At 45.7% G+C, this 27,715-nt stretch overlaps 1 protein-coding gene across 3 annotated transcripts in view; it reads right to left on the bottom strand.

Annotated features, from left to right (window-relative positions):
• RUNX2 (RUNX family transcription factor 2) overlaps positions 1-27,715 on the bottom strand; it is a 135,793-nt gene that overhangs the window by 34,457 nt on the left and 73,621 nt on the right. For 2 of the 3 annotated variants that reach the window (XM_066251654.1, XM_066251661.1), the window contains exons 4-5: positions 23,494-23,667; positions 3,587-3,748 (exon numbers count right to left, since the gene is read on the bottom strand). In XM_066251654.1, the coding sequence (XP_066107751.1) occupies positions 3,587-3,748; positions 23,494-23,667 (336 nt within the window). The remainder of the gene's footprint in view (positions 1-3,586; positions 3,749-23,493; positions 23,668-27,715) is intronic. The other variant, XM_066251670.1, reaches the window with a different exon arrangement.

Here is a 27,715-nt window from a genome sequence, read left to right as displayed (position 1 = left end):
AAAAAAAGTTGTAAAATTGGATCTCTGAAGGTCTTTAAATAGATTAAATTAGGGTCTTTCTTCGGTATGATCTTTTAGGATGAAATGGAATTTCTTTAGGAATACTTTCTGAGAGATCTTTCTGGTTGCTTTTATTCCTATGTTCTCTTGACAAAGAACTTTAACATGCTCAGTTACATGTAGGTTCACTTAACATTTTCTAATCTCTAACATTATAATTGGACAGTCATTTCCGTCTAGTGCTTTAATGAGTTTGTGTGAATGGCTCCCAATTGCTTTTAGTTCTGCAGATATTCGTTATATTTCCACAGAATGATGATGACGATGATAAATGTACTGAGCACTTCTATGTGCTAAGCACAGTGGCAAGTGCTTTATGAATGCATGTGAGTATTAATTCATCTCAAAGGTCTTTATCTTAAATGTGCTCTGGGGTGATCCTTTTATCAAGCAAATAATACCCTTTGAAAGTTTAGATTTTTATCCACTTGATACATTTAAGCCAGGACTTGCCTGCAGATTATATATAGACATACAATTCTTACAAAACAGTTCTAGCTTCATAATAACAGCTGCAGTCTGTTTAGCACATCGCATGTCAGGCCTGTTCTAAGCCCTTTATTTAAAGCATCTCATTTAACCTTCACAGGAAAACCTAAGAGAGAAATAATAAAACTCTTTTACGAATAATAAGACAAAGTTTCAGAGAAGTAAGAAACTTGTCCTATACGTGTATGAGCTGGGATTCAAGCCTGAGTCTGAACCTCCAGTCCTACTGTACGTGAGGAATGTTATTCTCTCTCACCCATGAGGGCATGATGATATTTTGGGTATCCCTGCGTACAAGGAAATGAGAATGAACTGCTCCGCACAAGAACGAGGGACTGCTCTGGAAGCACTAAGAAAAGCAAACATCGGACTGCTTAGAGATGGAAGACGGTGAATGCTTCAGCTGTCCATGTTACGGAGCAGCAGGGTCCTGGATCTCAGGGGCAAACATGGGACTGCTTAGAGATGGAGATGGTGAATGCTTCAGCTGTCCGTGTTACCGAGCGGTAGGGTCCTGGATCTCAGGGGCAAACATCGGACTGCTTAGAGATGGAGATGGTGAATGCTTCAGCTGTCCGTGTTACGGAGCAGCAGGGTCCTGGATCTCAGGGGCAGCCACATATATTGAGAGGGATGACAACGAAGCAGAAACCATGTAACTGGCGCCTTGGAACTCATGAGACAGGCTCCTCTCCAAGCAGGTTCCTAGCACCGGCCCCCAGGGAAGTGCAGGTGGTGCTCATTCCGGATAACTCGGTCCCTACGTCCACCAGGCAGCAGTCTGGGGTGTGGGCCGCGCGCCACACCCCAGAGCAAGGTTGGGTACACCAGGGCTCCTCCGCTTGCCTGACAGTCCACATCTAGTCCTTTCTTCCTGTTCCCCCACGCTGGCCAAAGGGATTTTCTGTTCTCCTCATTTTCATGTTTACACGGAAACACCCACCCTGGCACTGTGTGACTCTGCCAGTAACAATTCATAGACACGTTTGGGGCGGGAAGAAAAAACTGGACTAAACTCAGTTTTAAACTAGTTTAGAGCAGAGGCTCATTCCTACCTTTGGCCTCAGATCAATTGACCAGCTTTTGCTCCGAGTGCCTCCTCTGTTTATGGAAAATTTCAAAGTCATGATTGGTAAACAGACTCCAAATAACCTGGCTGTTCTGTATCACACAGGTAAGTGATAAGCAGTAAGGACAGCATGTTAGGCAGTATTTTTTTCAGTGCTGTTTTCGATGGCTCTCCCCTTGACTCCAGGCACGAAGGGCCCTCAGTAAGAGAGCGCTGTGGACACGCACCTCTAACGCTATCATCGCTCCCTGAGGTGTTTTCCTTAGGTACTGCCAGAGGACAAACAGTAAAAATCTCCTTCAGCCATGCAAGGATGGACAGGAAGCCCTAGAGGACCCTAAACAGAAGCAAGGTGGCACAGATCTGTCCTGACAACGTGCCATGCTGGCCGTATGTGAAACAAAACAGACGCAGAATGACACACAAAAGGGACGGCCAGAACTTACTGCACGCCGCCCGACACCGTGGCTCCGATAACCCCGTCAGCCCTCCTCACGTCCCTGCGCCTTCCTCACCCTGCCCTGCGTCTTTAACTGACACTTTCCCAAAGGACAGTCGTTCATGTCAAGGAAAACGGTAACTAAAATTCTATACGCTGTACAGTTCCCCAGTAAAACAGCATGTAATTCACGAAAACAGTAGTCATAACGAAAAGTGATGACACGGTTTGCCAAAGAAACGGTTCTCCCTCCGCCCCTCTCCTTTCCCTACTCACCCCTACGGGAGTCCATCTGCGGCAGAAAGTGTGAAGGCACTAGGACCAGAGAGCCCTTTCCCGCTATTTGCTTGAGATAGAACTTCCCTCCTCCCAAGTTGAAAGAAAGAAAGGAGTCTGCACTAAGCAAAACCTGCAAGCCTGCGGGTGGAGCTTCAGCTTGTCAGTGGTGCAACCCAGCGGAGTGAGTAACGGCGTCGAGCTTTGCAGAAAATGAGAGAGGGAGAGAAACAGAGACAGAAACACAAAGAGAAAGAAAGAAAGGCATTAACCTGGCCAGGAGTCAAAACAGGTGCCTGGAGCCCGAACGCTGATAAGAGTGTCTGACCAGCACAGGGTCCAACTGTGTGCGCCTGCGCAGGGCTGCGCCTTGACCTAGGGGGCGGGGCAACGCTGCAGGACGTGCATGGTGGGTGGGCAGAGAGATTCACCGCTTATTCACAGGACTCACAGGGTTGGCCGAGAGCCTTTAACTCCACTTGTCAGTCCAAGTCTCCATGGACACTCTCTGACTCTCTGTGATGAACTCTCTCCGTGATGGAGAGGCGGCCAGGCTGGTGACCCCACGCACTTCTACCGGAAGCCACCGGTCTTGGCAGTGCTTTCGGGAGAGTGGCTGTGTGAGCAGCGGGGCCTCACACGGAGAGCCGTGCAGGGTGCTCTGGGAGTCACAGAAAACCTGTCTCGGTCTCAGGTTGGCCGCTCAGAAGCCACAAACCGCCTTTAAAGACTCTTCCAGGCCTCGCTGCACTTCCAATAAACTAGTTTCTGATAAGGATCTCATGTTTGCAGGTGCTCTCTCTTGAAACTGGTGAACTTGGAACCCTGGGATTTCAAAGCCTTTAGGAACAGAAGGCTGTGCCGTAACTCTACCGTTTGGTTTACAGGCAGGAGTTAGGAAAAGGAAGGAATGCAAGCAGAGGAAGGCCTGGCTCAAGACCCTCAGGAGAAGGCTCCAGCCATGAGACAGTGCCACCAGCAGGGAGCCAGTTCAGCGGGACTAAAACTGGGTGGCATTAAATATCGTCTTTAAAAAAGGATGCCATCTCTGGAGGATTTTCAGTCTCTTGAACTAGAAAGTATTTGATAACCCCAGTAATTCAGAAGACCCAGTCTGCCAGCTGTCAAACCCTTGCCCACGTGCGTCTAACAGAGAGGCACTGTGAGCATCGATAAGATGGACTTGGCCCGTCCTGCAACCCCAACGCCACCCCTGCACGGGAGTGGGTGTTTAGTTAAAGTGCGGTCTTTACCTGAAATGCGCCTGGGCACGTCGGTAATGGCAGGAAGCCCGGTGCCCCGTGTGGAAGACAGCGGGGTGGTGGAGTGAATGGATGGGGACGTCATCTGGCTCAGGTAAGAGGGGTAAGACTGGTCATAGGACCACGGTGGGGAAGACTGTGCCTGCCTGGGGTCTGGGAAAAAGAAGAAAAACATTAGTATACCAGCTGCTGTGACCACAGAACACGCAACCCACAATTCGAAAGGATAAAGTAGAAAGAAAAAAAAAAAAAAAAAAGAATATATAAGGTCTGTTTATTCCGTACGACCCCCTCCTCTCGGGCCCTGCAGAGCACCACGCTTTACAGACATCAGGGGTCAATGAAAACGACACGGCGGGTCGCACATGAGGACTATCCGTCTCTCCCATAAATACTTCTCTTTTGGAAAGTCTGATGGCCATTAGTAAACAATCTGCTTCAGTTATTTTTACAAAGCGGAATTCCCTTTTATTTATTTCCTGTCTTTTCTCATTGACTCCGATGAACATGTACTATGACTTAATTTTTTAGGTTTAAAGTTTTTTGGACAATTGACTTGATTAAAGGACAGGCAGACTGCAGCTCTTCGCTGCCCTACGCCCCGCGACTCTCTCGCGGGCGTGCTTCTCAGTTTGCAAAGGGCGTGATTCCACAGCTCTGGCCCCGTTCGCTGGCTTTCCCGGCAGGTCATGGGATGGCACTCTCTGGCACTGGGGTGAAGAGGTTGGGGGCAGAGATGAGAGCAAAGGAGGCGGCATGTGAGAAGAACAGAGCAGAGGAGAGCTGGTTCTATTATTCTCATGGTAAAGTTACTCCAGAAAATACGAAAAGACACAACTTAACTTCAGAGTCCGCTACCAGGAAGAACTGAGAGGCTTCATCACCACCCGGATAGTAAGAAAATGACCCAAAACAGGAGAGCAGGAAACTGTCTGTAATCCTATCGGAATCTGTTTAAAAAGATGTCATGTGTTTGGAATGTGACCTAGTGTGACCTACAGGCACTGTAATGATAAAAAATAAGCAGCAGCCAACTTGTTAGGGTTAGCTGCTAGGCATTAACAATCTTTTCTGATGTATCTCTATGGAGTCTCCTGGAAGTGCAAACTCAAATCAAGGCCAAGCAGACTTATCAGAGGGTCAAGGGTGGGGGGGGTGGAATAAATGGTGATGGAGGGAGACTTGACTTGGGGCGGTGAACACACAATACAATATACAGATGGTGTATTATATAAACACCTGAAACCTAGACTTTATTAACCAATGCCACCCGAATAAATTAAAAAAGAAAAAAAGAGCTTAAGTCTAGATAAGAAGAAATGTTAAATCTGCTGTATGTTTTCAGGGTGAAAAAGTGTATATCTCAAACTTTTGTTCTTACTTGAGAGCTAATCAAACAGAATCATAAGCAAATTTCTCTTTGCTTTTTCCCCCCCACTAATTTTAAACATTTTTGTTAATGCTTAAAATTCTAACATACCAGGTCATTCACAAGATAGCTTTGTGGATGTTTTCTTTGAATATATGTACCCTGATTTATTGATGTCACCCCATTAACATTAATAAAAATTTATTTATATATATAAAGAAAACTATGATAACAAAAAAAAAAGAATATCCATGGACTTTGGAATGTTCACAATTAGGTTCAAGTCCTAAGACTTTTACTTTCTGTTTCTAGCTGTGTGATCCTGAGTTCATTACTCAGATCTTCTGAGCCTCAGTCTTCTCCTCTGTAAAAGGGAGTGGGGAATACTAGTATCTAAATCACAGGGAAGCAAGAATTACATGAGAAAACTATGAAGAGGGGGCTAGCCCAGGAGGCACTCAGAAAGCATCAATTCTTCTCTTCAAAAACAAAACAAAACAAAACAAAAGCAAACACCTCTTGCTGACTCAGGGAGACTCCCATGGTTAGAACACATCCACACTGAAGTTAATACTCTTCTAAGAAGTATGTCACCTACCGGCCTCTGACTATACAAAGCTTCATTTCAAAAACTATTAATATATTTGAATAGTCAGTTCAGGTTTAACTCTAAAAATAAACATGAGAAGAACAAAACAAAGGTTTTCCTGAGTCGAGTCCCTTTTTACAGCCTTTCCGTTCTTCTATACCAAGTCCGTTTTAGCTTGAGCTATTCCTTGTTTATTCAATTCAGAACCAATGTATTTAAAGACTGTCTACATAGGACATACTTCTCCTGAGTCAAAATAATTAAACACATCTGGGTATTTATCTGATATTTACTCCACAATAAACATAAAGAAAAATTTCATCCAATTCAATTTTAAGAAACATGGACCCGAGTTTGGAATTTGAATAACAGGATAGTACTGTCAACGGTTCCCATAAACGTTTGCTTCAGAAATCTAAAGGACACTGGATTGGTAACGTCATGAACTTTGGTACTTTAAAATGTTCATGGCTGAGACTGTACAGAGTGGCAACATTCCAGACCTGAGTGAGGGGTCCTGGTTATAGATCTGATACTAACTTCCCTGTGTTCACCCCCAATGTAATTTGCTATTCAGAGAAACATAAGAGATCTTCAGATGGAAAAAGACGCACTCCTCCCAGCACCAGGAGCAATCTCACAAAGGCAAGGCCTTCTTTCAAGCAACATTTTAGAAAAGGTCAAGAACCACAGAGCTAACTGAGTTGGGCATGCAGGACTCAAATCTGGATTTGAGTTCTAATCTAACTTCCCCAGGTGACTCCCTAAGCAAGCGGTGCAGCCTGCACATCCATTCCTCTACTGTAACACGTGGTTCCCAGTAGTATGGGGGTGGGGGGCGATTACTGCCCCCAGAATGGAAAAAATACAAAGAAATGCAAAGAATGACTAAAATGGCCAAAGTGAAACACATCACAGAGGAATTCGGGAACTGCACTTGGATGTAAGATTCAGCCTCTCGGAGCTCCTGTGCGGAAAGGGCTGGGGACACAGCGAGCTAATGAGAGCACAAGAGTTAGGGCCCCGCTCTGCTAGGTATAAGCTGTGTGACCTCAACTGTTAGCATGTGCTCTGCACCTGGGTGTCCTCAAGCAGAAGATGAGGCAGCATGACATGGTGACGTGAACAGAACCAGTAGTGACGTGTACCTAGCAGGGCAGACAAGCCTAGGCTTGAATCACAGCTCCCTCCGGTGCTGAGCAAGCCACTGAAACTTCCGGGCTGCCACGGCTCATCTGGAAAATGGGGATGATGACACTGATCAGGGCTGTTGTGCGCACTGCGTGAACGAGGCCCTATAAGTGATCGGGCGCGCTTGGCAAGGTTAGTTATATGATAAACAAAGGTGATGATTGCTGTCTATACAATGAATACAATAACTACTGCCATTTTTTGTTTACAGAGTTAGATGAAATACTGTAGGTAAAAGCATTTTTGGATAACTGTAGAGTACTATATTAAAACTGATTCTCTTCAGGAGCTCACGCCACCAAGGCCCGGCGGTGTGATAAGGGTCTGTTGCTTAGTGTTACTGGGCCTGAATTTCCTCCCTTGTAAAACGGGTCTGATAACACTACCTCAGAGAGACTGTGTGAGCATTAAATAGAGTCAGTGCCAATCATCATTATTATTCAAAAAATTAAAAATCTGACTCTATTCAGGATGGCTGGGTTGCCTAGTGTTGTTATTCTTGAAGCTGTCCAAGATCACATTCAGCACAATTCAGTAAAATGCCCGGCACACAGCAGCTGCTCAGTAAATAACCACTAAATTAACTTTCCAGAGTGGCTTGAGTGAATAACAGAATTTTACAAGAAGTAGTCATTAGTCATTTTCTAACTTCCCCTGTAAAAGAAGTTATGTCAGTGAGGCTTCAGCTTTTACATGAACTTCCTGTCAGGATTCATACTAGAAAAATCTATTAAAGGGTAGTTTTACTTCTAGTGGAGGTCTTCCTGAAGGTATCCAAGGTGAGCAAAAGTAACTTTGAGACGATCTCTCTTTGTGTTTCTGTTTTTTTGTTTTATTATTTTTCTGTCTCTTAGAAGGCAGGCTGCAGTCCAGCCAACCTCCTTCAAGGTCACCATTCTAAGGTCCTATGATAATGACCTACTCAAGAAGAGAGAGTTAATGAAGAAAGATAAAACACAAGAACTGCCACGTGGGAACCACAAAATTTCAGAATAAATAGTTTTTAAAAGGAAGAGCAATCTTTAAAAATATTTTTTTTCAATTATAATTGACATAAAATATTATAGTGCGAGACAGCAATCTTAAAAATCAAATAAGGTCTCTGGGCCTTCCCTAATACCCTATGGAGGAGCTCCACCATTGCTGGCCTGTGTGATCTTGGACAGATTATATAACCTATCTGAGCATCAAGTTTCCTAATTTGTATAATGGGCTAAACAGAAAGAACTCTCCACTAAAACTGTCCTGAATATCATATAAAATAATGTATTGATTAACTTCGCACACGGAAAGAACCTGATAAATGTTCGCCACCATTAAAATGTATACCTTTACTGAACTTTCATTCTGTATGTGTGTTTCCAGCCTGTGAACTTGTACTCGAGAACAATTTTTGGAAAGCTTCCTATAGTTCTAAAATCCACTAGTTGGAGGCTATATCTATGTTGGTCATGTCAATACCCATTACTATCATTTTACCTTAATCCTGTTCCTTCTTAGTCTTGGTTTCTCCCAGACCAATAAATCCTAGTTCGTTTTAGTGTATTTTCTAACACAGTACACTTGAACTTCTTTCAAAATGTTAGAGGAGAAAAACGGCTATAAAGTTTCTTGACTTCCTATATGCCCAATCAACAAGAAGATACAATCTTATCATCAATACACGATCGCATCGTATTTGTTTTGCTGGGGACGATGACCAATGCTTACTACGGTAGAGAAAAGTCACCTTCACCTGATCTCATAAACAATTTCTGAGCTCCACTTCCTGAAGAAACCCGAGACTTCTGAGATTCATCCCACTTGGATGAGTCAGAGCAGGTGACAGATGTTTTTTTAGGTATCACCCGTCAATCCTAAGGTTGCTAAACAGGGAAGAGTCCGGGGCCCAGCTCCGACACAAACCTTAACCACTAACAAGCAAGAACCTATCTCCACCCCCACCTCGGGCCCACAGAGCTAGCCAGGATGGTGCACGCCTCTCCCCTGCTCCATCCCCGTGGTACTGAGCGGTCTGTCCTTTGGAGTCAGCCAGGCAGCGGAAGCATGGAAACAAACACGGAGGGAGGAACCCTGTCCTATCACACCAACGTAAATAAGAACAGCCTTGATTTTTGAGTCTCAGAGCATAGAGGAGCCGACCGACGTCTTGACGTTGCATTCTGGGTGGGCTGAAACGACCCAGAAGCAAAAGTTTTGTGAGGAGAACTAAAGTCTATTTCACAGAAATTTTCAAAAGAGAAGAAAAGTGCTGTTAAACTTTAAATATTTTTATGGTGTTTTAAAAACGATGATTCACTATTTTTACATGGCAATCTTCAGAAGCAGTATCAATATTTTTTTTTATTAATTATAGAAACTCAAAATACCGACATGTGTTTTTCTATATAGATAGGACACTTTAAAAACAAAACCCTTGCTGTTGGGTTTCTTTATGTGCGCATACTCTAGCCCTTGGGAAATCTCCAATCCTAAATATCACAGGAGTGTTTCAATAGAACGCCACCTCTATTTCTCCCCAAACTTCTCTCCTAGCGCCTAAACAGAAGGTTTTAAAGGGCGGTTGTAATCAAATTGGACCTGTAACAAACCTGAGAGAGAAAAATCAGGTCTTGCCTATAGTACAGGCCTGCTGCGCTCACAGGCAGGATGTGACTAATCAAAATGACTAAGTGGGAAAGGGGAGAGAAGCAGAAGCCCCAGGGCAGGGCAGGGCAGAGCGCCCAGGGCAGAGCAGAGCTTGGAGTCGCTGGGGGTGGAGCCAATGAGAAAGAGTCCTCAGGTCAGACTGCGAAAGCATGCTGAGCACTACCACCACCAGGTCAGGCCACTCATCGGACACCTCAGATCTACACGCGTCCAGAAGAAAGTGTGGTTGCCTTTGTAAGAGCAGAATCAAACCTAGCTACTAAGAGTTCAGGTTTAATAAAAAGGAACCAGTCGTTTGACGTAAGAAATCCCTCCGGTGTTCGTTCCAGCGGAGGCCAACTCTGTCGCAGACACAGCTACAACCAAAGTATCATGCAGTCCCTCCACGTAGCTGGCGTTCTAAAAAGATACAGAAGTCCATAGCCTTGCGTGCACTGGGCAGCTTCTCTCCCAACCAAGTCGGGGCCAGGCTCCGACTTAGCCATCTCATTCGCAGCTCCAAAGTGCCGGTGGTCATAACTGCCACATTAACAGGACTTCTGAGGGGGAAAAGTTCTTCCATGTTGTTCTGGTGAACCAGCAAATGATCACTGTGTGCTGTGATGAGTGGCTCTGGGTGACGGCTGGCAGTGTGATGGCCGAAGAGACTGGTAAGAAACAGAAGGTATTGGCCCTGGCCGGTTGGCTCAGCGGTAGAGCGTCGGCCTAGCGTGCGGAGGACCCGGGTTCGATTCCCGGCCAGGGCACACAGGAGAAGCGCCCATTTGCTTCTCCACCCCTCCGCCGCGCTTTCCTCTCTGTCTCTCTCTTCCCCTCCCGCAGCCAAGGCTCCACTGGAGCAGAGATGGCCCGGGCGCTGGGGATGGCTCTGTGGCCTCTGCCTCAGGCGCTAGAGTGGCTCTGGTCACAACATGGCGACACTCAGGATGGGCAGAGCATCGCCCCCTGGTGGGCAGAGCGTCGCCCCTGGTGGGCGTGCCGGGTGGATCCCGGTCGGGCACATGCGGGAGTCTGTCTGACTGTCTCTCCCCGTTTCCAGCTTCAGAAAAATGAAAAAATGAAAAAAAAAAAAAAAAGAAACAGAAGGTATTTCTTGCCTTGCGAAAGCTTACACAACCAGTTGGGGAAGTAAGACACAGAGATGTAAAGCAATTCATTAAAAAAAATGTTCTAAGCATGCACTTGTGTCTTTAAAAAAAGCTATGAAGGTAGAAATGAACCGCAGAATGCCAGGTCAAAGCAGACTTCCTGAGTGCCCCTTCCAGGGCGCTGCTCCTTGGGCTTAGGCGACCTGGAGGCTGGTCGCATCTGCTTCCCGTTCTATCAAACGTGCGAGTCCAGCCGGCAACATACCCAGGGGAAGCTCACAGTGCTAATTGGGGGAGCATGGTGCCCACATCTCCGGTTGTCTTTGCACTGGGGCAAAAACGGAGACCACGTTTATTTAATCTTGTGGCTACGAGAAAGGCAAGCTCTCTTTTTTGAGTTAGACCATAGCTTCTGAAGTTTATCATTCACGTGGGGTCAAGGATGGAGCGGCCATGCACTCTCTGAAATGACAGGTAAAGAGTCAGAGGCTTAAGAGCGACCATACCTTCAAATAACTGAAGAGTTAAATCTCATGTCTATCTGCGTAATGGGAGTCTGAACACTTACAGTCATAATGAGAGAGGAAGGAGGAGGGCAGATGGTTAGAAAAAAGGCGCCCTAGGAAAATGACCTGACTCTGGGAAGACATGCAGAAGTCCTTTCTCAATACGTCTGAAGGTCAGGGAGAGGCCGAATGGTCGGGCAGAGAGCTTTCTGCAAGCCCAGCGGGAGGTGTGTGTGGAAACGCAGCCGTGGCTCTTAGCTGGCCTCCTTCTGTAAACACGTTGGTTAGACATGTGTGGGTGTGAAGAAGGGCCCGTTTTCCTAAGGATCCCTCACAACAAGGCACGCCACGGACATGGCGCTGAACACACAGAGGAAATGCCAGCAGGGACGAAGCCTGACCCAGCGCACGGAAGGCTTCCTCCTGTGGGCGCTGCCGGCGGGCTTCGGGCTTCCGTGGGATGCGCCGTGACAAGAGCCAGTCGTTTCCGTGGTTTCCGCCAAAGCTCCGTGTGTCCACAGTGAGCACCTGCTGTGTTCAGGGACTAGGGCGCAGTTAGGGAGATCTACACCTCCACACACACACACATACACCCCCATCTTCCATCCATTTTTTTCTCTAATCAGAACTCAAATCAGGCTGTGTAGACCTCATATATTTCTTGAGTGAACTGGGCTATTTAAAATGAACTGGAATGCAGAGTCTACTAGTTTAAGATTATGCCTCTCCATTGCTACCAGGATCAAGTCAAGTCAATAATCTTAATAGAGAGAGGCAGATTTACTATTTCCTATCCTCAATTATTTCTGTCATAGTATTGTCATATACTCAAATTCATTCACACATTAATTCCCATTTCAGAACAACTTATACTACATAGTAAGTGTTAAATTCTATGTCTTCCATAATAACCCTTTTTAGCTAGACTGGATTTTTGAATGAACTTTCCCACTTCTTGTTTTCTTGACTAAGAGAAAACACAGTCTTAAAAGAAACAGGTCCACCCAAGAGCGGGAAGAGCCCTGGCCTGGAGGCCTTGGCCCCCACTGGGCAGTTGCACTAATGAATTCTACCTTCTCCAAGCCTTGGTGTTCTCACATGAAAGGTGAGAATGAACGGGTCATCTCTTAGATGTCTCCTGACTCTGAAATGCTATGACTTTACTCAGAAATGGGAGCTCCCTCCTTTGTCCTTTCTGGAGAGAGGAGTTGCAACTAGAGCCACACTGAGCTGACTTGGTACGGCTAGGACATGCAGCTGACAGGCTAGCATCACAGACCTCCCTGAACGGAGGCTTTGGGCTCACGTCGGCAGAGAAGACGCCAAGAGCAGGATTTTGATTCCTCTTTTGTTCCCACCAGAGGCTTTCTCAGACTGACCAAGGTGGCTGCCAGAATCATTTGGTAGAAAACCGACCCAACTGAGTTCACAGAGCATGAGACTGAAATCTGAGGGGGACAGCAGCGAACTGGCTAGAATAGGGTGCTCTGTAGAGTACACCAGGCATGACAGCAGGTTATGTTACGATAAGAGAAGAGGAACTTGGTATATCTCAGGAGACAACAGCAGGGAAGAGAACGAGAAGTGATATGTCTAGCCCAAGAGCATATCCTGTAACAAAACTGTAACAGAAAAACCAGAAGGACGTTGAAATTTTAGGACAAGGTCATGAGAAGCGCCTTTTGGGTGTCACCCACTTTTGGCTGAACGGAGGTCATAACTTTCTTCCTGAAAATGAGGGATTTTCTTATTTAAAACATAGACCTAACTATGTAGAAGAGACAACAGGTTACACCACACGTCACACTTAACCTGGCCTCAGCTTTGGCATATCCTGGGCCTCGGAAGGAAAGCCAACAGCGAGAGGTGAGTAAGCCACAAAGGGGTAGGACCAGAACCGGAGATATAACTGGGAAGTGGCACTGGCTAGCAGAAGTGACCTCTAGGTCAAATCACAGTATTGAAGTGGGTACCACAAATTCAGGTTCAGATCAGTTGGATATCAACATCCAGGGTGTTATAAAACGTCCCAGGCATGGTGATTCCTGTAGTCGATAGATGATGGTATCCGTGGTTCTAAGAACTGTCTCTTCAGGCAGTCATCCATTCATTCAAAGATCTTTTTATTGAGTGCCTACTCTGTCTGGCACTGTGCTTGGCACTACAGATATTAATGGTAAAGACAGATCTAACCTCTGCCCTCATAGAGTTTTTAGTTTGGCAGGTGAGACTGACATTAATCAACTAATCATTCAACTGTGGCAATTACAAAAAGGGAAACCCCCTTGGCACAGCAGGAGTGTATGCAGCGGGGGACCCCAACCACGGAAAGTTTCTCTAATAACGGGCTGACTAAGCCGAGAACTGAGTGGCAAGCGGAAGTCTAGTGGACAAGTAGGTGGGGATAGGAGAACTTTAGAACAAGCAAACAGCATGTATCAAGTTCCTGGGACTGAAGCAGTACAGTTTTGTTTTGTTGTTTTTTGTTTTTTTTTTTGGGGGGGGGGTGTTGGGAAAGCCAGTTTGGTTGGATTACTGACAAAAGGCTCAGAATGGGTTGACACGAGACCGGAGAGCGGGCAGGGAGGGGCCGGGCCGTGTAGAACCTGCTGGGCCACACTGGAGGTGCAACGGAAGGTCATGGACGTGTCTGTAAGTCTGATGTGACATAATCAGGCCTGTTTAAAATCTCCCTCTGACAGCATCGTGAGAGAAACAGGGCAGAGGTCCAGTCCCGGACTGGGCACACAGGGAAGGGTGTGGAGGGAAAACAGCAGCTGAGATGGACACGAGGGTGGAGCCCAGGAGCTGCTGCACTCAGGGACCCAGAAGCAGCCGGGGGCCCCGAGCTGCCCCCACAGACCCATCATCTGACCGTGAAAGTGAGGCTCCTGAGACGCCCTTGGCTGGATCAGGACCGGCTCTGGGTGAGCAAAGGAAGCCTGGGTATCTGGCCTCGGGCCTGCAGCAGTGAGTGAGGCAGGCTCCACCTGGTACGTTCTGGTTCAGGGGCAAAGCCCGGGTATCTGTACGTTTAATGAGCTCCCCAGATGATGCTAATGTACAAGAGTTTGAGGAGAACACTGAACATAATTTTTACTGATGACAGTTATAAAAGAAAATTACCCAACACTATTTTGATTTAATCTTCCCTACCAAGAATGTTTTTCAACTAGAAGGAGCAGAACAAACATGCTTAAGAGGAAATTAAGGCCCAAGAGAGGTAAGGAGATAAGGGAGAGCAATTTGCTGCTTTAAATGCATTCAGGTTTCTCCTCCAAGATAAATTATACCCCACGATGCTGGAAGAATTTGTGGCAACTTGCAGACAAAGTGCTTCTAGTTGACAGAGCATGGGCTACAAAGTTCTTCCTTATACTAAGTAAAACATTTCTCCTTATAACTCCACTTACTACTAATCCTAGCTTTGCCCTCTGGGATTATTCTTTCATATGACAATTATCAAATTATTTGAAATGTACTGCCTTTAACGCTTACCATACAATATATAGTAGGTTTACATTTTCTTTTGACCCCATTTACTTTATTCTGAAAATAACACAGCTATTGGTAACATCTAAATTTCAACTGCAGATGCTCCTCCACTTATGATGGGGTTATGTCCCCATCACCAGCTGAAAATATCACAAATTGAAAATGCATTTAATACACCTAAGTTACTGAACTGACGTGGTTAGGCTAGCCAGTTTCTACTGAACTGCTTTTGCACCATCATGAAGTTGAAAAATTGTTAGGTGGAACCATCGTAAGTTGGGAACCATCTTAAGTTGGGGACCATCTGCAGTTTTTCTAGAACCGTTGTTTTTGTTGTTGTTGTTGTTGACTTGCTTTCAGTCCAATAAAAATCCTGAGTCCCTTTCAATAGTGGTTGTACAATGAACTTTTCACTTTGATCTCCACAGTGACCATCAGAAAGCAGAACGGGTGCACTAAAACTTGTTTCCTAGGATTACTAGAGCAATAGATGAGAAGAAACCTTAGCTGCCTAGTGTGTATCTTGACCCAAGCAAGATGTATGCCTTATCTCTAATGTGATTTGTAGCTAGTTCAAAGGCCACCTGGAAAGTGGTCATTGATATGGATCAAGGTCAGCTTTGAGAGACTTACACAGTGACATACTCAAAAATATAATAGTCCTAGTTATGTCCAGCATGTTCAACAAAGTCTTGGAGAATGAGCAGCGACCTTCCTAAGCGTCATGATGAGACAGAGCTGGAAGGACTGGCCACCACACTGGATGAAGAATAGATGACAAAGCAGCCCTCCGAGACAGACAGATGGAGGAGGTGAAGCGCAGCATTGAAACTGGGCAGGGACACGAGGGCAGGGCCGCACTGGTCAGCTCCGAGGCAGGAAGCCGGCCCAAGGAGCAGCTTTTCAGGGACCACAAGCGACAGTGTGATGGGATGACAAAAAGTGAACGCAATCTTGAAATGCATTAGCACGGGACTAATAAAGCCCGCCCACCCACTAATAGAGCCCGCCTGCCCACTAACAGAGCTGGAGGACTGTTTTCTCGGGGCATGCCAAATGGAAACTTTGGAGAGGACAGAGCAGGGTGCAGGACCTACATCTCTCATAAGAGAAATGGCTGAAGGACAGCTAAGAGCTCCCCTCTACCCTCAGCCTTTCACTGACACTCCTGCTGCCCACCAGACCTTTCTTCCTAACCTGTTCACTTGATTGCTGCTCATTCTCCAAGCCCACAAGATGAGCCAACTTCTCTTCAGAAGTTCTTCCATCTTTACCATAACCTACCAAACTCCAGAACATTCCCTCATGTTGATAAATGGCTCAACAGCTTCCTTGTGTCCCTGACTTGTACCGGGTCCTAGGAGACACTGTCATTCTCGCTGATGAAGCCCACCACACCAGAGCACTCCTGGTCACAAAGTGTAAGCATGGAAGATGATAACCACATCATTGTGCTGACCGGCTCTTTCAATTATTTCTCTCCTTAGCTGGGTCCTCAGTGATTCTCACCCAGTCATTTTCCTTTCACACCATTTGCCTTGGTGACAGCTCCAAGCATTTATTATTATTCTTAACTCCTTCCCTACATTCTCACCTGCCCCCCCCACCTTCATGGGACCCTGATTTCTAGTTTCGGCTCTGAAAGTTTAGAAATCTCCTGTTGCCTACGTTTGCTTATTCATTAAAGAGAGTTCACAATAGTGACTCGTCTGTGAAATCTGTCCTTTCCAACAGTTTTTAAACAGTTGGAAAACAAGTCCTTAGCAAAATAAACAAAGCCTAGAAAGAATCTGATGATTTTAACTGGGAGGACCTACAATTATATTCCTGGAATACTTCTATATTCACTGAAATGGAAAAAAAAATGGAATGAAACAACTTTTTAAGCTGATAATACATGTAAAATATTGGTGTTGCTTTTAACAGTGTACAGTACAATAGGCAGCAACTGTCTGTCTGAAGCCCTGGATGTCCATCTATACTTAAATATCACAACACACCACCAGGGCATCTGTTACCCCGAACGGCACGCTGACTCGCCCCTGCGTTAGCCCTGTGGGGTGTTTCCTTCAAAGCCATCGCCCTATTCTGGTCATTGTGCCCACAGCCCATTGCGAAAGGTATACAGGGGCTAAAGAGGTCCTTAGGCAACTCATCAAAGGAAAAGATATGTATACATGTATGTACACACACATATACACATGCACATAAAGCTGTAACTAAATAGAAAACTACAAAGAGAACGCTGATGCTTTGAAAAGAAGGAGCAAAACTAAGATTTCCTCTGTCTGGGCGGTGAGCTAAAGGCAGGCTAGAAACGAAGACACTGAGTGAGACATTATGTAGGAAATGGCGTCTTATCACAATTAGACATTAACTGTGCTTCTTTTTTATTCCTGAGAGTGGGAAACGATAAAGACAAGGTTTTGGAACTCAAGATATTAATTCTTCTTAGAACATCACCCCTCAGTTTTTCTGAAGACATAATCTTCAGTTAATAAGGAAATTCCAACTGACAAAAGCCCGGAGACCTATAAGAAACCCATCTACAGATGCTGCTAACAGGATCACAACAACGTGACGTGGCCACCAGCCCTGCACAGGGTCTCACTGAGCTTCACCCTTCCAAACCGGCACAGGCAGGACAGGGCGCTGCTCTTCCTGGTAAGGTGGCCGCCAGCCCTGCACGGTGTGAAACAGTGTTCACACGCAGAACCGGGGCCATTTTTTCATCAAGAATATAACCAGCAATCTCCTCTAAAGGTTATTCCTGCTCACGTGTATGCCTGGCAGAGATGAACGTCCTTGGCTAGCCTGCCCGAAAGGTCTGAAAGGAAGAAGAAGACTGGACGAGACTTCCCAGGAACCGCCGAAATGAAAGCACAGCACCCGCAGGTAAGAGAACGGTCCTTCCAACAGCCTGTCTCTGAGGGTGGTGCCTTCGGGTCCTCAAGACACAAGATGGCTGCAGGTGAGTAGGACCGCAGTGGTCCGAGAGCATGAGACCGCACTGAGCTAGCTCCCACTGGCCCCTTCCTATCGCTCCTGCCCCACTGGTGGCCCCTGTGGTCATTCTTTCACTACCACTGAGACCCTCAGGGGTTCCTCCTCCTCCACACTCCCAGCCGCTGTCCCCCCACCCCACGCCCACTGCAGCTCCCCACTTGTTCCGCGTTAGTGAACCGTGAGGTCCCTCGGCACTTGGATAAAATGGTCATTGAGAAACACTCCTCACTCTGAGAGAACTATACTAGTCAATGGTTCTGTGCGAGCACAGCGGACGGGGGCCTCGGACAGCCAGACGTACACACGGCCCAGGCCCAACGCGCCGCAAGGGCGGAGATCCCCCTTGTGTTTAAAGGGGGGACACTATCTGCTAAGGGAATGCAGAATCAGGCTGACGTTGGCGGAAACAGCTTCAGTTTGGTCACTGCTGATAAGATTATCGTTATTCTATTTGATGTCTGGCAAGTTGTTTTTCCAAGATATTCCTAAAAATGTTACCATGACTAGCTCTACTCATAGAACTAGAATCATTAAAAACAATTATATTGCACTTTAAAATAAAATCCAAATAGTCTTAATGCATCCTTTTTTTTTTTTATGAAAATATTGTTTCTAAGAGTCCTAAGTCATATTCAATTGGTGAGAAGAAAAAGAAACGAGTCTCTTTAGGACACGTGTCGCTAAAGACTGTCAGCGACATGCCCAGCTTGATGGGGGCGAAGGTCATTGCCTGTCAAGAATCCGGAACTCACAGTCAAGTGCAACAGCCGAAGGGACCTTCAGCAAGTCATTTCTCAAAGAATCAAGTTCTTCCGCCTGCAAAATATCTACTTTTCAGAACTATTTGGAGGCTTTAGTAAGAACTTTATGTAGAACCATTTCACACGTGGCTAAGAGCAGCGTAAGTGAGCTCCTGAAACGGGAGGGGACAGAGCCCTGACTGATGCTCGTGCCAGCTTCCCGAGGGCACAGCGGTCAAGAGCCACGTGGGTCTGGATTTCGTTCCTGCATTTATCGCTCACTGGAGTACGTGGGACCTGGGCGAGCCTCAGTTTTGATAAGAGAGCCCCCAGTCTCAGAGCTGTTGTGAGGAGTGTGTGAGTTCACCCCATTGGAACAGTACCTGAGGCACACAGTAAGTGGGGGTAGCGGGAATCCATTCAAATAGGAAAACGGTTGGGGCTAGGAGACTAATAATGGGTCCCACTTCCTGAAGAAGTGACTGACCTGTTCCATTCATTCATCACCAAACCGAAGTCACCAAGCAGAAGGCACCGTATGAGACCAGGAAGATACAAAGATAAACAAAATGTGGACTTAGACTGCAAGTTCAAAGTCTGATGGAGGAGACAGATGTGTAAAACAAGTAATGGTCCTCAGTGGAAGAGTGCTGTGGAGAACTTAAGACGTGGCTCAGGATGGAAGAGGGGCCGGCATCTGGCTTGAGTTTTGAATAGAGAAAAGCAATGCTACCATCCTCAATTCACCCCTGGGCTACTGCAGTAGCATCCAAAATGGGGACCCTGCTTCTACCATGGTCCCCCTTATGACCTGGTCTTCAATTTGCATCCAAAGTGATTTTTTTAAAAACTTACAATGTCATTCTCTTGCTTCACATCCTTCAATGGCACAGCAATGAAATCAGAACAAAACCCAGGCTCCCTGTCAGGGCCACGAAGACTCCGTGATCCAGCCCCTGCCTGCCCCTGTGTGTCACTCCCCTTGCTCACCGCTTCCCACCCATACTGACCTTCCTGTCCCTTGAACACCACACACATTGCTCCCCAACAGCCTCTGCGCGAGCTTCTCGCTGCCTGAAGTGCTGGTGCTCACGGATCTGCAAAGCCCTGCAAAACCCTGCAAACAGCCCTTCTCCAACTTTCTCATCACAATTAGCCTCCTCCTTCCTTCCTAAACGGCTACCGCATTACCCTATTTCACTTTCTCAAAGCATTTACTATAACCTAAAATTGTTCTGTATGGATGCTTATTCACCCACGTACTGACTATCGTTACCACTAAAATGTAAATGCCTTTGTGAGCAGAGACTTACTTCCCTTGTTCACTTGACTAACGGAATAGCAGAATGCCCACCTCAAAGGTTAGACGAATGTCCCAATGCCCCAAACCCAATGGCCTGAGTCAGCTTTTCAGGTGCGCAGTTCACCTATCTGGAGAGCACTGAGTTTAAAACAGCAATTATCTTGGGCGATATCTCCAAACACACTATCCCTTCTCTACTGCTGTGGCCACCTTCTGAATCCAGAGGAGGACATTTGTGACAGACTAGGTGTTTCCTAGCACCCAGAGACAGGCACCAGATGTCTGAAAGATAAAATAAGGTACAGAGGAAGCGACTTCCTCAGGAAGCCACGAGAAGGCCCTGGGCCCTCAGGCGTTGAACACGGGCCATTAAAGACCACTACAGAGTGACCCCGCCAGACCAGCATAGCAAAGAGGCCAGCCCACCACACGCTGGAATCTCTCTAGCCCTAGAAATTGCGGGAGACTCTGGAGAACGCTAATATGAAACACTAAGTGCTTATGACTTCCTCAATTTATGATTTCTAATTTCATTTCCCTCTTCTGGGAGTTTGACTTGCCTTTTATGTTGGCAAGTATGAGAACTCGTAGTGGCTATACAACCAAGGTCATTATCTTCAGTTTGGGTGTAAGAGCTTGAGATATTGAGAGAGCCAAGTCAATGAGAGCTACCCAGAGCCCTGTCTGTTACAGACGTCTGTATCCAAAGGATTTCTGGAACAACAGGCAGCTGTGGCACATTACAAAGAAGTTACAAAACCCATTACGGGTAAGGCGCTTAAGTAGAACTTCAATTTAATCATGCAATTAATGGAGCTCCCAAACTAGAATGATACCAAATGGTTTAACCATGTAAGGGCCACACTGAAATGTGACTTCTGCCGTTAACGTCCACCACCAGGGAACTGTGACACCCCGGGGCGGGAAATGAGAAAGAATTCCTGCCCTCCTTGCACTGACTGCTTCTCATCTAAACTTTCATTCGTTCAGCATTTAATGAGATGCTACCCCTGAGGTCAGCACCAAAGAAAATAAATCCCTGCAAGAATTTATAATCTAGCAGGGAAGAAAAAAAAGCAAATTCACAGAAGCTACAAAATAAGGCAATCTCAACTAAAGCTGAGAGGATGACGAGGCAGCCTTCCAGATGAAGGTTCCGGGACTCTTTCCTGCAGAAGACGTCGTGGCCTAGAAGGGGGGCAGGTCCTGTGAGCAGACAGTGACCACCGGGGAGAGTGGCCCATGGAAGCGGGGACAGAGAGAATAGGTACACAAGGAACAGCCAGAGGACAGTCTGGGGCACAGGAAGGTCACAATCTCTTCAATTAAGACTTTAACGCAAGAATGGGACTTTTCTTCTCTCCTCCCTCTTACCTAAAACCCAATTCTCTACCTGTGGTAGGCTCTAAAGTAAACCATACTTATTCAATAAATAAGAAAATTAATCCAGAGAGAAAAAAATGAAATCTATTCAATTTACGTTGAAGTTGCTGCTGCTGTTGTGGGTATTCTTGGGTTTTCCTAATAATTTGGGTCATGGTAGAACTCTGTATGGTAGAAACCCTTGGTTATAGGCAGATGCTTACATTACCTCACTAACAGTATGAGAGCGTTTAAAGAAAGTGCCCATGGTCAAAAGTGGGTAGGGGTGGCACATGTGTGCATGTGAAGTTTCAAATCTGGAAAGTCTGAGAAAGCTGGTGGGCCCAATACTTTGTGGATATTTTCAAAGAAATGACAAGACTGATCGATAAATCAATTCTTCTATAATGGAATCCCAAAATGCAGAGCTAATACTCCTGTCATAGAATTCCAAAAAGCTATCAATACCTAGAAATAAACCTGTTTTGTATTTTCACTCTTAGAACTATCTCCAGTGAGTATTTAAACATTCCTCTGAAACGCTCTCGATGGAGCTGCAGCATGGTATTGTATAAGAAAAGCCATCACGCATTGGGAACGCAGAGACCTGCAGCTGGCGTGCCACTCACTGGCTATGAAACTGCTGACAAGGAGCTCAGCCTTCCCGAGCTTCCGGCCGGGACAGAATGGATGAAGTCGGCTGAGAACTCACTGTGGCCATGGCCACGCACCTGGTCTGCCCAGCTGCTCTCTGCCCATCAACCTGCCCCACGCTCTCTGCACTCACATCTGGGGGGAGGGGAGTGTGCGAAAATATAGCTCCTCTTCACAACTTTTACCAACTTTTTGGTTAATGTTATCTAAGGTAACTTCAGATTCCAAAATGTCCCCTGGTTCCATTTCTGGATGTCATCTCTAAGTTTGAGGGCAGAGCCTTGAGAATAGCATCTTCTTAAGTGAATCTAGCAACGCACAGATTCCAAGGACGATTTGAAAAGCATTAGTCATTAGCAAAATATAATTAGCAAACAAGGATTAGAATATATAAATACAAACATATATATAATTAGCCATCATAAGTCCCTTACAGATCACATACAAACACTTTTATATATTGATATGTATATATCTGCTTCTACACACACATACACACACATACACACACACATAGTTTAAGGATTAGGTATAAAGATACAAAGATGGTTATCATAAACCTTCACTGGTGACCCAAGGCTCACTACTTTAAATGCAGGAGAACCTATAGCTACGAGCTCCAAATTCCTGTTAGTGTGAATTTCACCCTTGCATTTTTACCAAGGACTCACGTCTCGTGAACACCTTAATTTCTGATTCCTACCTACTAACATTTAGAGATTTATTTAGGCTAAGACATGGCTATTCTTCACAGAGCTCTAAGGTTCTTCCCTGATGCAGATATCTGGTTCTCTTCAGTATTCAGCTATTTTATTTTTATAATCCTATATTATTTTTTAAAATAGGTACTCAGGCATACTCATGCATTCAGACTAATATTCATATACCCACGAGAATGTATTCTAAGTAAGTATCTGAGAAGACATATATCTAATATGGTCAGGAGAGGAGGGGGGGTCATCTAATTTGTAAATAATTATGTTTATAAACCATTTAAAGCCACTCAAAACTCACCACTATAGACAAAAACCTAACCGTGAAAAAAGATCCATTTTGACAGTTTACTGTACATTTTGTTTTGTGTTATTTTCCCCTCTATTCTAGTCCACGTCTGCCAACAATAGCGACTATCTGTAGATACCATGCAGAGTTTCTTCTGGCTCTCAATACCTGTGATCTTCAAGTTAAAGATCTGGGATGAGTAACATACTCTCTTGTCCCCATGACCTGAAAGCAAGCAGATTAGTCCTAAAATAAGATGTTTTCCTCCAAGTAGGGGCTGAAATAAAAAAATGTTGGGCATCTTACTGAGCCAAATGTGAATTGGTCTGTAATGCAATGTTGATGTTAATTGTTAAGAATAAAGGTAAAACAAGCAGCTTACTAAACTGAATAAAGAGAAATGTCGCTTGGGGAACCAGAGCCACCCGTGAACCAGAAGAAAGTTTTGTCTGCGTGATGAGCCAGCCGCACGTTGACCTTGACTCATCCTCACCAATCAGGGCTTCCTGTTAGCCCTGGGCAATTTTCAAGAAAACTTAATGAAAACAGTTATACATATAAGATATTTAAGCCCAAATCTGAGACAGTAACTCTCATTGTCTAATAGTGAGGGTGTGAATGTTATCCCCTGCACCACCTGGACACAATATAGAAACAGTACCAAACATTCTCCCAGACAGCATAGTGATTACCCTTCTACCAGTGTGCAGACTGACGTGGCCATAGCATACACCATTAGCAGAAACTTCACCCACATTTGATCCCAAAGTTATCGAATAGTGGAATTCGTTTTTTCATAAATAAAAGGTCAGTGTCAAGTCTTAATTCTTCAATAACAAGCCGCTGCACAGCGCCTGGAGTCTTGAAGTGCACACATCTCATCTGGTAGCCCCTCTCCCCCAGCCTGCCAGCCTGTGCAAGTGAAACCTAGGAGTCTGTCTTACCTGTAATCTGACTCTGTCCTTGTGGATTAAAAGGACTTGGTGCAGAGTTCAGGGAGGGCCGTGGGTTCTGAGGCGGGACACCTACTCTCATACTGGGATGAGGAATGCGCCCTAAATCACTGAGGCGGTCAGAGAACAAACTAGGTTTAGAGTCATCAAGCTTCTGTCTGTGCCCTGGAAACAGCAAATCATAAAATAAAAGCATATTAATTAGCTGAACAATTGACCATGCTAAATAGATATGTGAACATACATACTGGGGGTTTAAGCCAAGGAATTATTGATACCGGTATTCATAATGAAGCGTCTATATAAAGCCTTCTGTTACAAATTGCTTTATAGGCATCATCGAGCAGCAAAGCATTCCTAGTTCTGTTCTACAGATGGAGAGCTGAGGGTCCCAGAGGGTGACTCAGAGCCAGGCATCGGCAGGGAGGCGGGGATGCTGGCACACGAGGGGGCCTCTCTGGGTGCCTCCCGCGGCCCTCTCAGCGTGTCTGGGGTGTGCTCTCGTGGTTCAGGAAGGACACCCCTCCCCTGCAAGTCCAGGGAGTCTGTGCATGTGACACCTACTGTCCCCAAGTTGGGGCGGGGACAGGGACCAACACATTCATCAAAGGGACATTTCCATGATGACCATAGTGACTTTATTTTGTATCACAATTAATACCTTATTGAGACTCTAATCTGCAAAAATTAAAACTCAATCCTAGAACCCCTTAAGAGAAAAATGCAGAAATACAGGCAAGGAAACTTGAGGAATCTGGGTATTTTCTGATACGCCAAAGCAGGAAAGCATGATTAAATCGCAGAGAACACGTTCTTATGTTAAATCTAGTACTGTGGTTTAGTAAAGGAATCAGAAAATACCCTTGGGGTAACCATGTGAATGTGAGAATCCATTATTTTTTTTAAAAAAAAAACAAAAACAAAAAAACCTCTGTCTCTCTTCTAGTTTATTCAAGTCTAAAATCCAAGGAAATTCTAAACATTAAAAAGAAAAACACAAATTAAAAGATAACCAAGGTACTAAGACTTCTTTACAAAAAATCATCAAATCATATTTATAGTACTGTCTAGGTGTGACACTAGTTAAGTGTGAACCTGCACAGGTGCCAGGGTGAGCGAGTGCAATGATGCCTAACACACCAACGGGAATACACTGTGGGGTCCTTCTCCCACCCGTCCTACTCCTCCTTCCCCATGCCAGCGAGGCCCTAGGATGTTGCCCCAACATTTCAGTAAAATGTTAAGTGGTGGATGCTTATTTTAATAGCCATTCAGAAGACTAGAATAAGAATTTTCCCTTTGGTTAAGGGAATGAGGATTGATGTTCATAAAAGAAAAAAGAAACAACTTTGAAGGAGAATTATGAAGAACCTTCAAGAATGCGCCAGTATAGACAATGGGCAGCAAGAACCCCTCATCTCCCACTCCGTACAGGACAAGAGGACTCTATCAGGATAGGGTTAAGCTGAACATTAGAATTTCCCAACTATAAGCTGTCTTCATAAGACAAATTCCTTATTTTATTTGCCCCCAAATGTATTTTCCTGTCTCCTTTTTCATTGCCTACCCAGCCCAAAGAAAACAGACAGGAAGCCAAGGCTCGGTAATATGAGTGTAGCGCCTCCTCGGCCAAACATGCTCCAACTAGACCCATTAACTGAAAGGCACCCACCACCCCATTTCCTGCCGGTGCAAGTGGGGGGCATCTGCTCTCACAGAGGGACAAAGACCAGGAGAGAAAGGGGCGGAAACAACTGCGGAAACTCACTGTGTGTTGTTTGCTGTGTCCCCCACCACTCATGGCTTTTTGTCCAGATTACAAATAGATTTTAGAACTCTAAAGAACCTTTCCAGATGACCCCAAACAGCTCCTAGACCCCAGGAAGTAAGATGTTCGCAGATGAAGCACTGAGCCCTAGAGGTGGCCCTCAGATACTGATGAGCTTGTCCTAGGCCAGGATACAGCTCTTGTCTCGGTGGACCGAGCTCTCCACTCCTTGCGTGGCTCCACCAACGCTGGCATCCTAGCATTCTCTTCCCTTCCTCTCCTGGCTGCTAGGGCGGACTGAAAAGAATCCAGCTCGACCAAGTGAGGCACCAGAGGACTAAGCCCTGTGAAGTGTCAAGGCCGGTTTTCAAAGCAAGTTGAAGCAGCAGCAAGGATTCAATTACAAAGTTAATAGCTCACCCATTACCCTAAACAAACTTCCATCAATACATCTTGCTGTGTCTAACTAGTTTCACGAGTAGAGAATTATATAGGCCTTGTCACAGTTCAATCTGTGGATTCTGTTCCTCGCATACATACAAAAAAGTATCGGTGCGGTGTTGATACAGCTGTAAACATTAACAAGAAAGCTTATGGAATTGTCCCTGGAAGTTATTTTTTTTAATAGGCCATATTTTTGGAAGGGCAGGTTCCCTGAGGGCTAAGGGGAGGGCTACAAACTCTTGCATGGTTCCTTTATACAGTGGGACTTGATGTGGGCCGTGGGCCACAAGAAAACTTAATAAGCTCTGCCTCTGCTTTCTACAGCCTTTTCATTAGGTTTTCACGGAGGCCGGACGAGGTTTGAGCTCAGTACATGGATGTGTGAGGACACTATTTTCCCCGAGCCTGCTGCTTCGGGGGAGTAACAGGAGGTTAGAGGCAAAAATAAAGAGCTCGAGAAACACTGGCAAGTGTGACAAATTTAAGAGCAGGTGAAATTTTAAAAGCCTCGGTGACCTTTCAGAAATTGATCTTCGAAGACAAGCTACCAAGTAGCTATGAACACCCTGGAGTAATTCAGGGGACATCTATCTGTGGCTGCGCAGACACAAAAAAAACACCTGGGTTTTTCCTAGTGGATGTCTCCCCCTGCACAGCCGCCACCACAACCCACCACAACGAAATCCTTCCAGTACAATGACCAACAGAAGCGGAACAGGTTCTCCGTCTTTCCAGCGCAACAAGTACCCGTTACCCCTAGACCACATCGGGGTAACACGCGAATGACTGGCTGAAGGACGATGCAGTTCAGCCCTCGGCGCCCGAGCGAGCCCCTCAGAAACCGAGAGCACGGAAGACAAAGGGCACACCGGCTCAAATCAAGAACAAGGGTAGTCTGCCCCGGCGCAGGGAGAAGCAACCCACAGCCAAAGAGCCACAGACGGGATCTTCCCAGCAGGACAACAGTATGAAGAGTAGGAAACCCTTGTGTTGTGCTGAAGACTACATAAAACTCAGTCCTAGAGCCTCTTTTTTTATTATTATTTATTAAGTGAGAAGCAGGAGGCAGAGAGACAGATTCCCATATGCGCCCTGACCAAAATCTCTACGTGGCAAGCCCCCTACTGGGCTCCCGGGGTCAACTTGCTCAAACCATTCAAGCCATGGCTGTAGGAAAGGAAGAGAGAGAGAGCTAGAAGGAAGAAGGGGGTGGGTGGAAAAGCAGATGTTCACTTCTCCTGTATGTCCTGATTGGGAATTGAACCGGGACTTCCACATGCCAGGCCGAGCCAGGGCCACCTAGAGACTCTTCTACACGTGTATACTTTCCCTTGAGCAGTGGCTCTTCCACCGTAGCTGGATAAGAAAATCCTCTAGAAAGCTTTGAAGAATATCAGTTCAATTAAATCAGAAGTGAGTTCAATGGACAGCTGAGGTAGAGATCATTACTCACTACAACAGCGGTTCTCAACCTGTGGGTTGCGACCCCGGCGGGATCGAACGACCAAAACACAGGGGTCGCCTAAAGCCATTGGAAATAAATATTTTATTTAAAAATGTATTGTATAATAAATATGTATTTTCCAATGGCTTTAGGCGACCCCTGTGTTTTGATCGTTCGACACACAGGTTGAGAACCACTGCACTACAATATCAGCCTCATGTGGTCAATGCCACCTACTCAAGCCAATGACTCCCCATACTTCTGGGGTAAGCTTTGACCTTTCCCCTGAGTTTCAGATATATGTATCTCACTGCCTACTTGACTTCCCCTGCAATGTCTCAAAGGTATCTTAAATGAAGCATATTTAAGACAAAATTCTTTATTTTTCTACCCCCCAAAAAAACCCTCCTTATTCTTCCCCTAAGAGTCCCCCCACCATCTCAGTAAATGGCAACAGCCACTTGGTTGCTTTAGACCAGTGGTAGTCAACCTGGTCCCTACCGCCCACTAGTGGGCATTCCAGCTTTCATGGCGGGCAGTAGCGGAGCAACCAAAGT

This window comes from Saccopteryx bilineata, chromosome 1, assembly GCF_036850765.1.
Source record: "Saccopteryx bilineata isolate mSacBil1 chromosome 1, mSacBil1_pri_phased_curated, whole genome shotgun sequence".
Taxonomy (NCBI): Eukaryota; Metazoa; Chordata; class Mammalia; order Chiroptera; family Emballonuridae; genus Saccopteryx; species Saccopteryx bilineata.
This window is presented reverse-complemented; position numbering and strand designations above follow the sequence as displayed.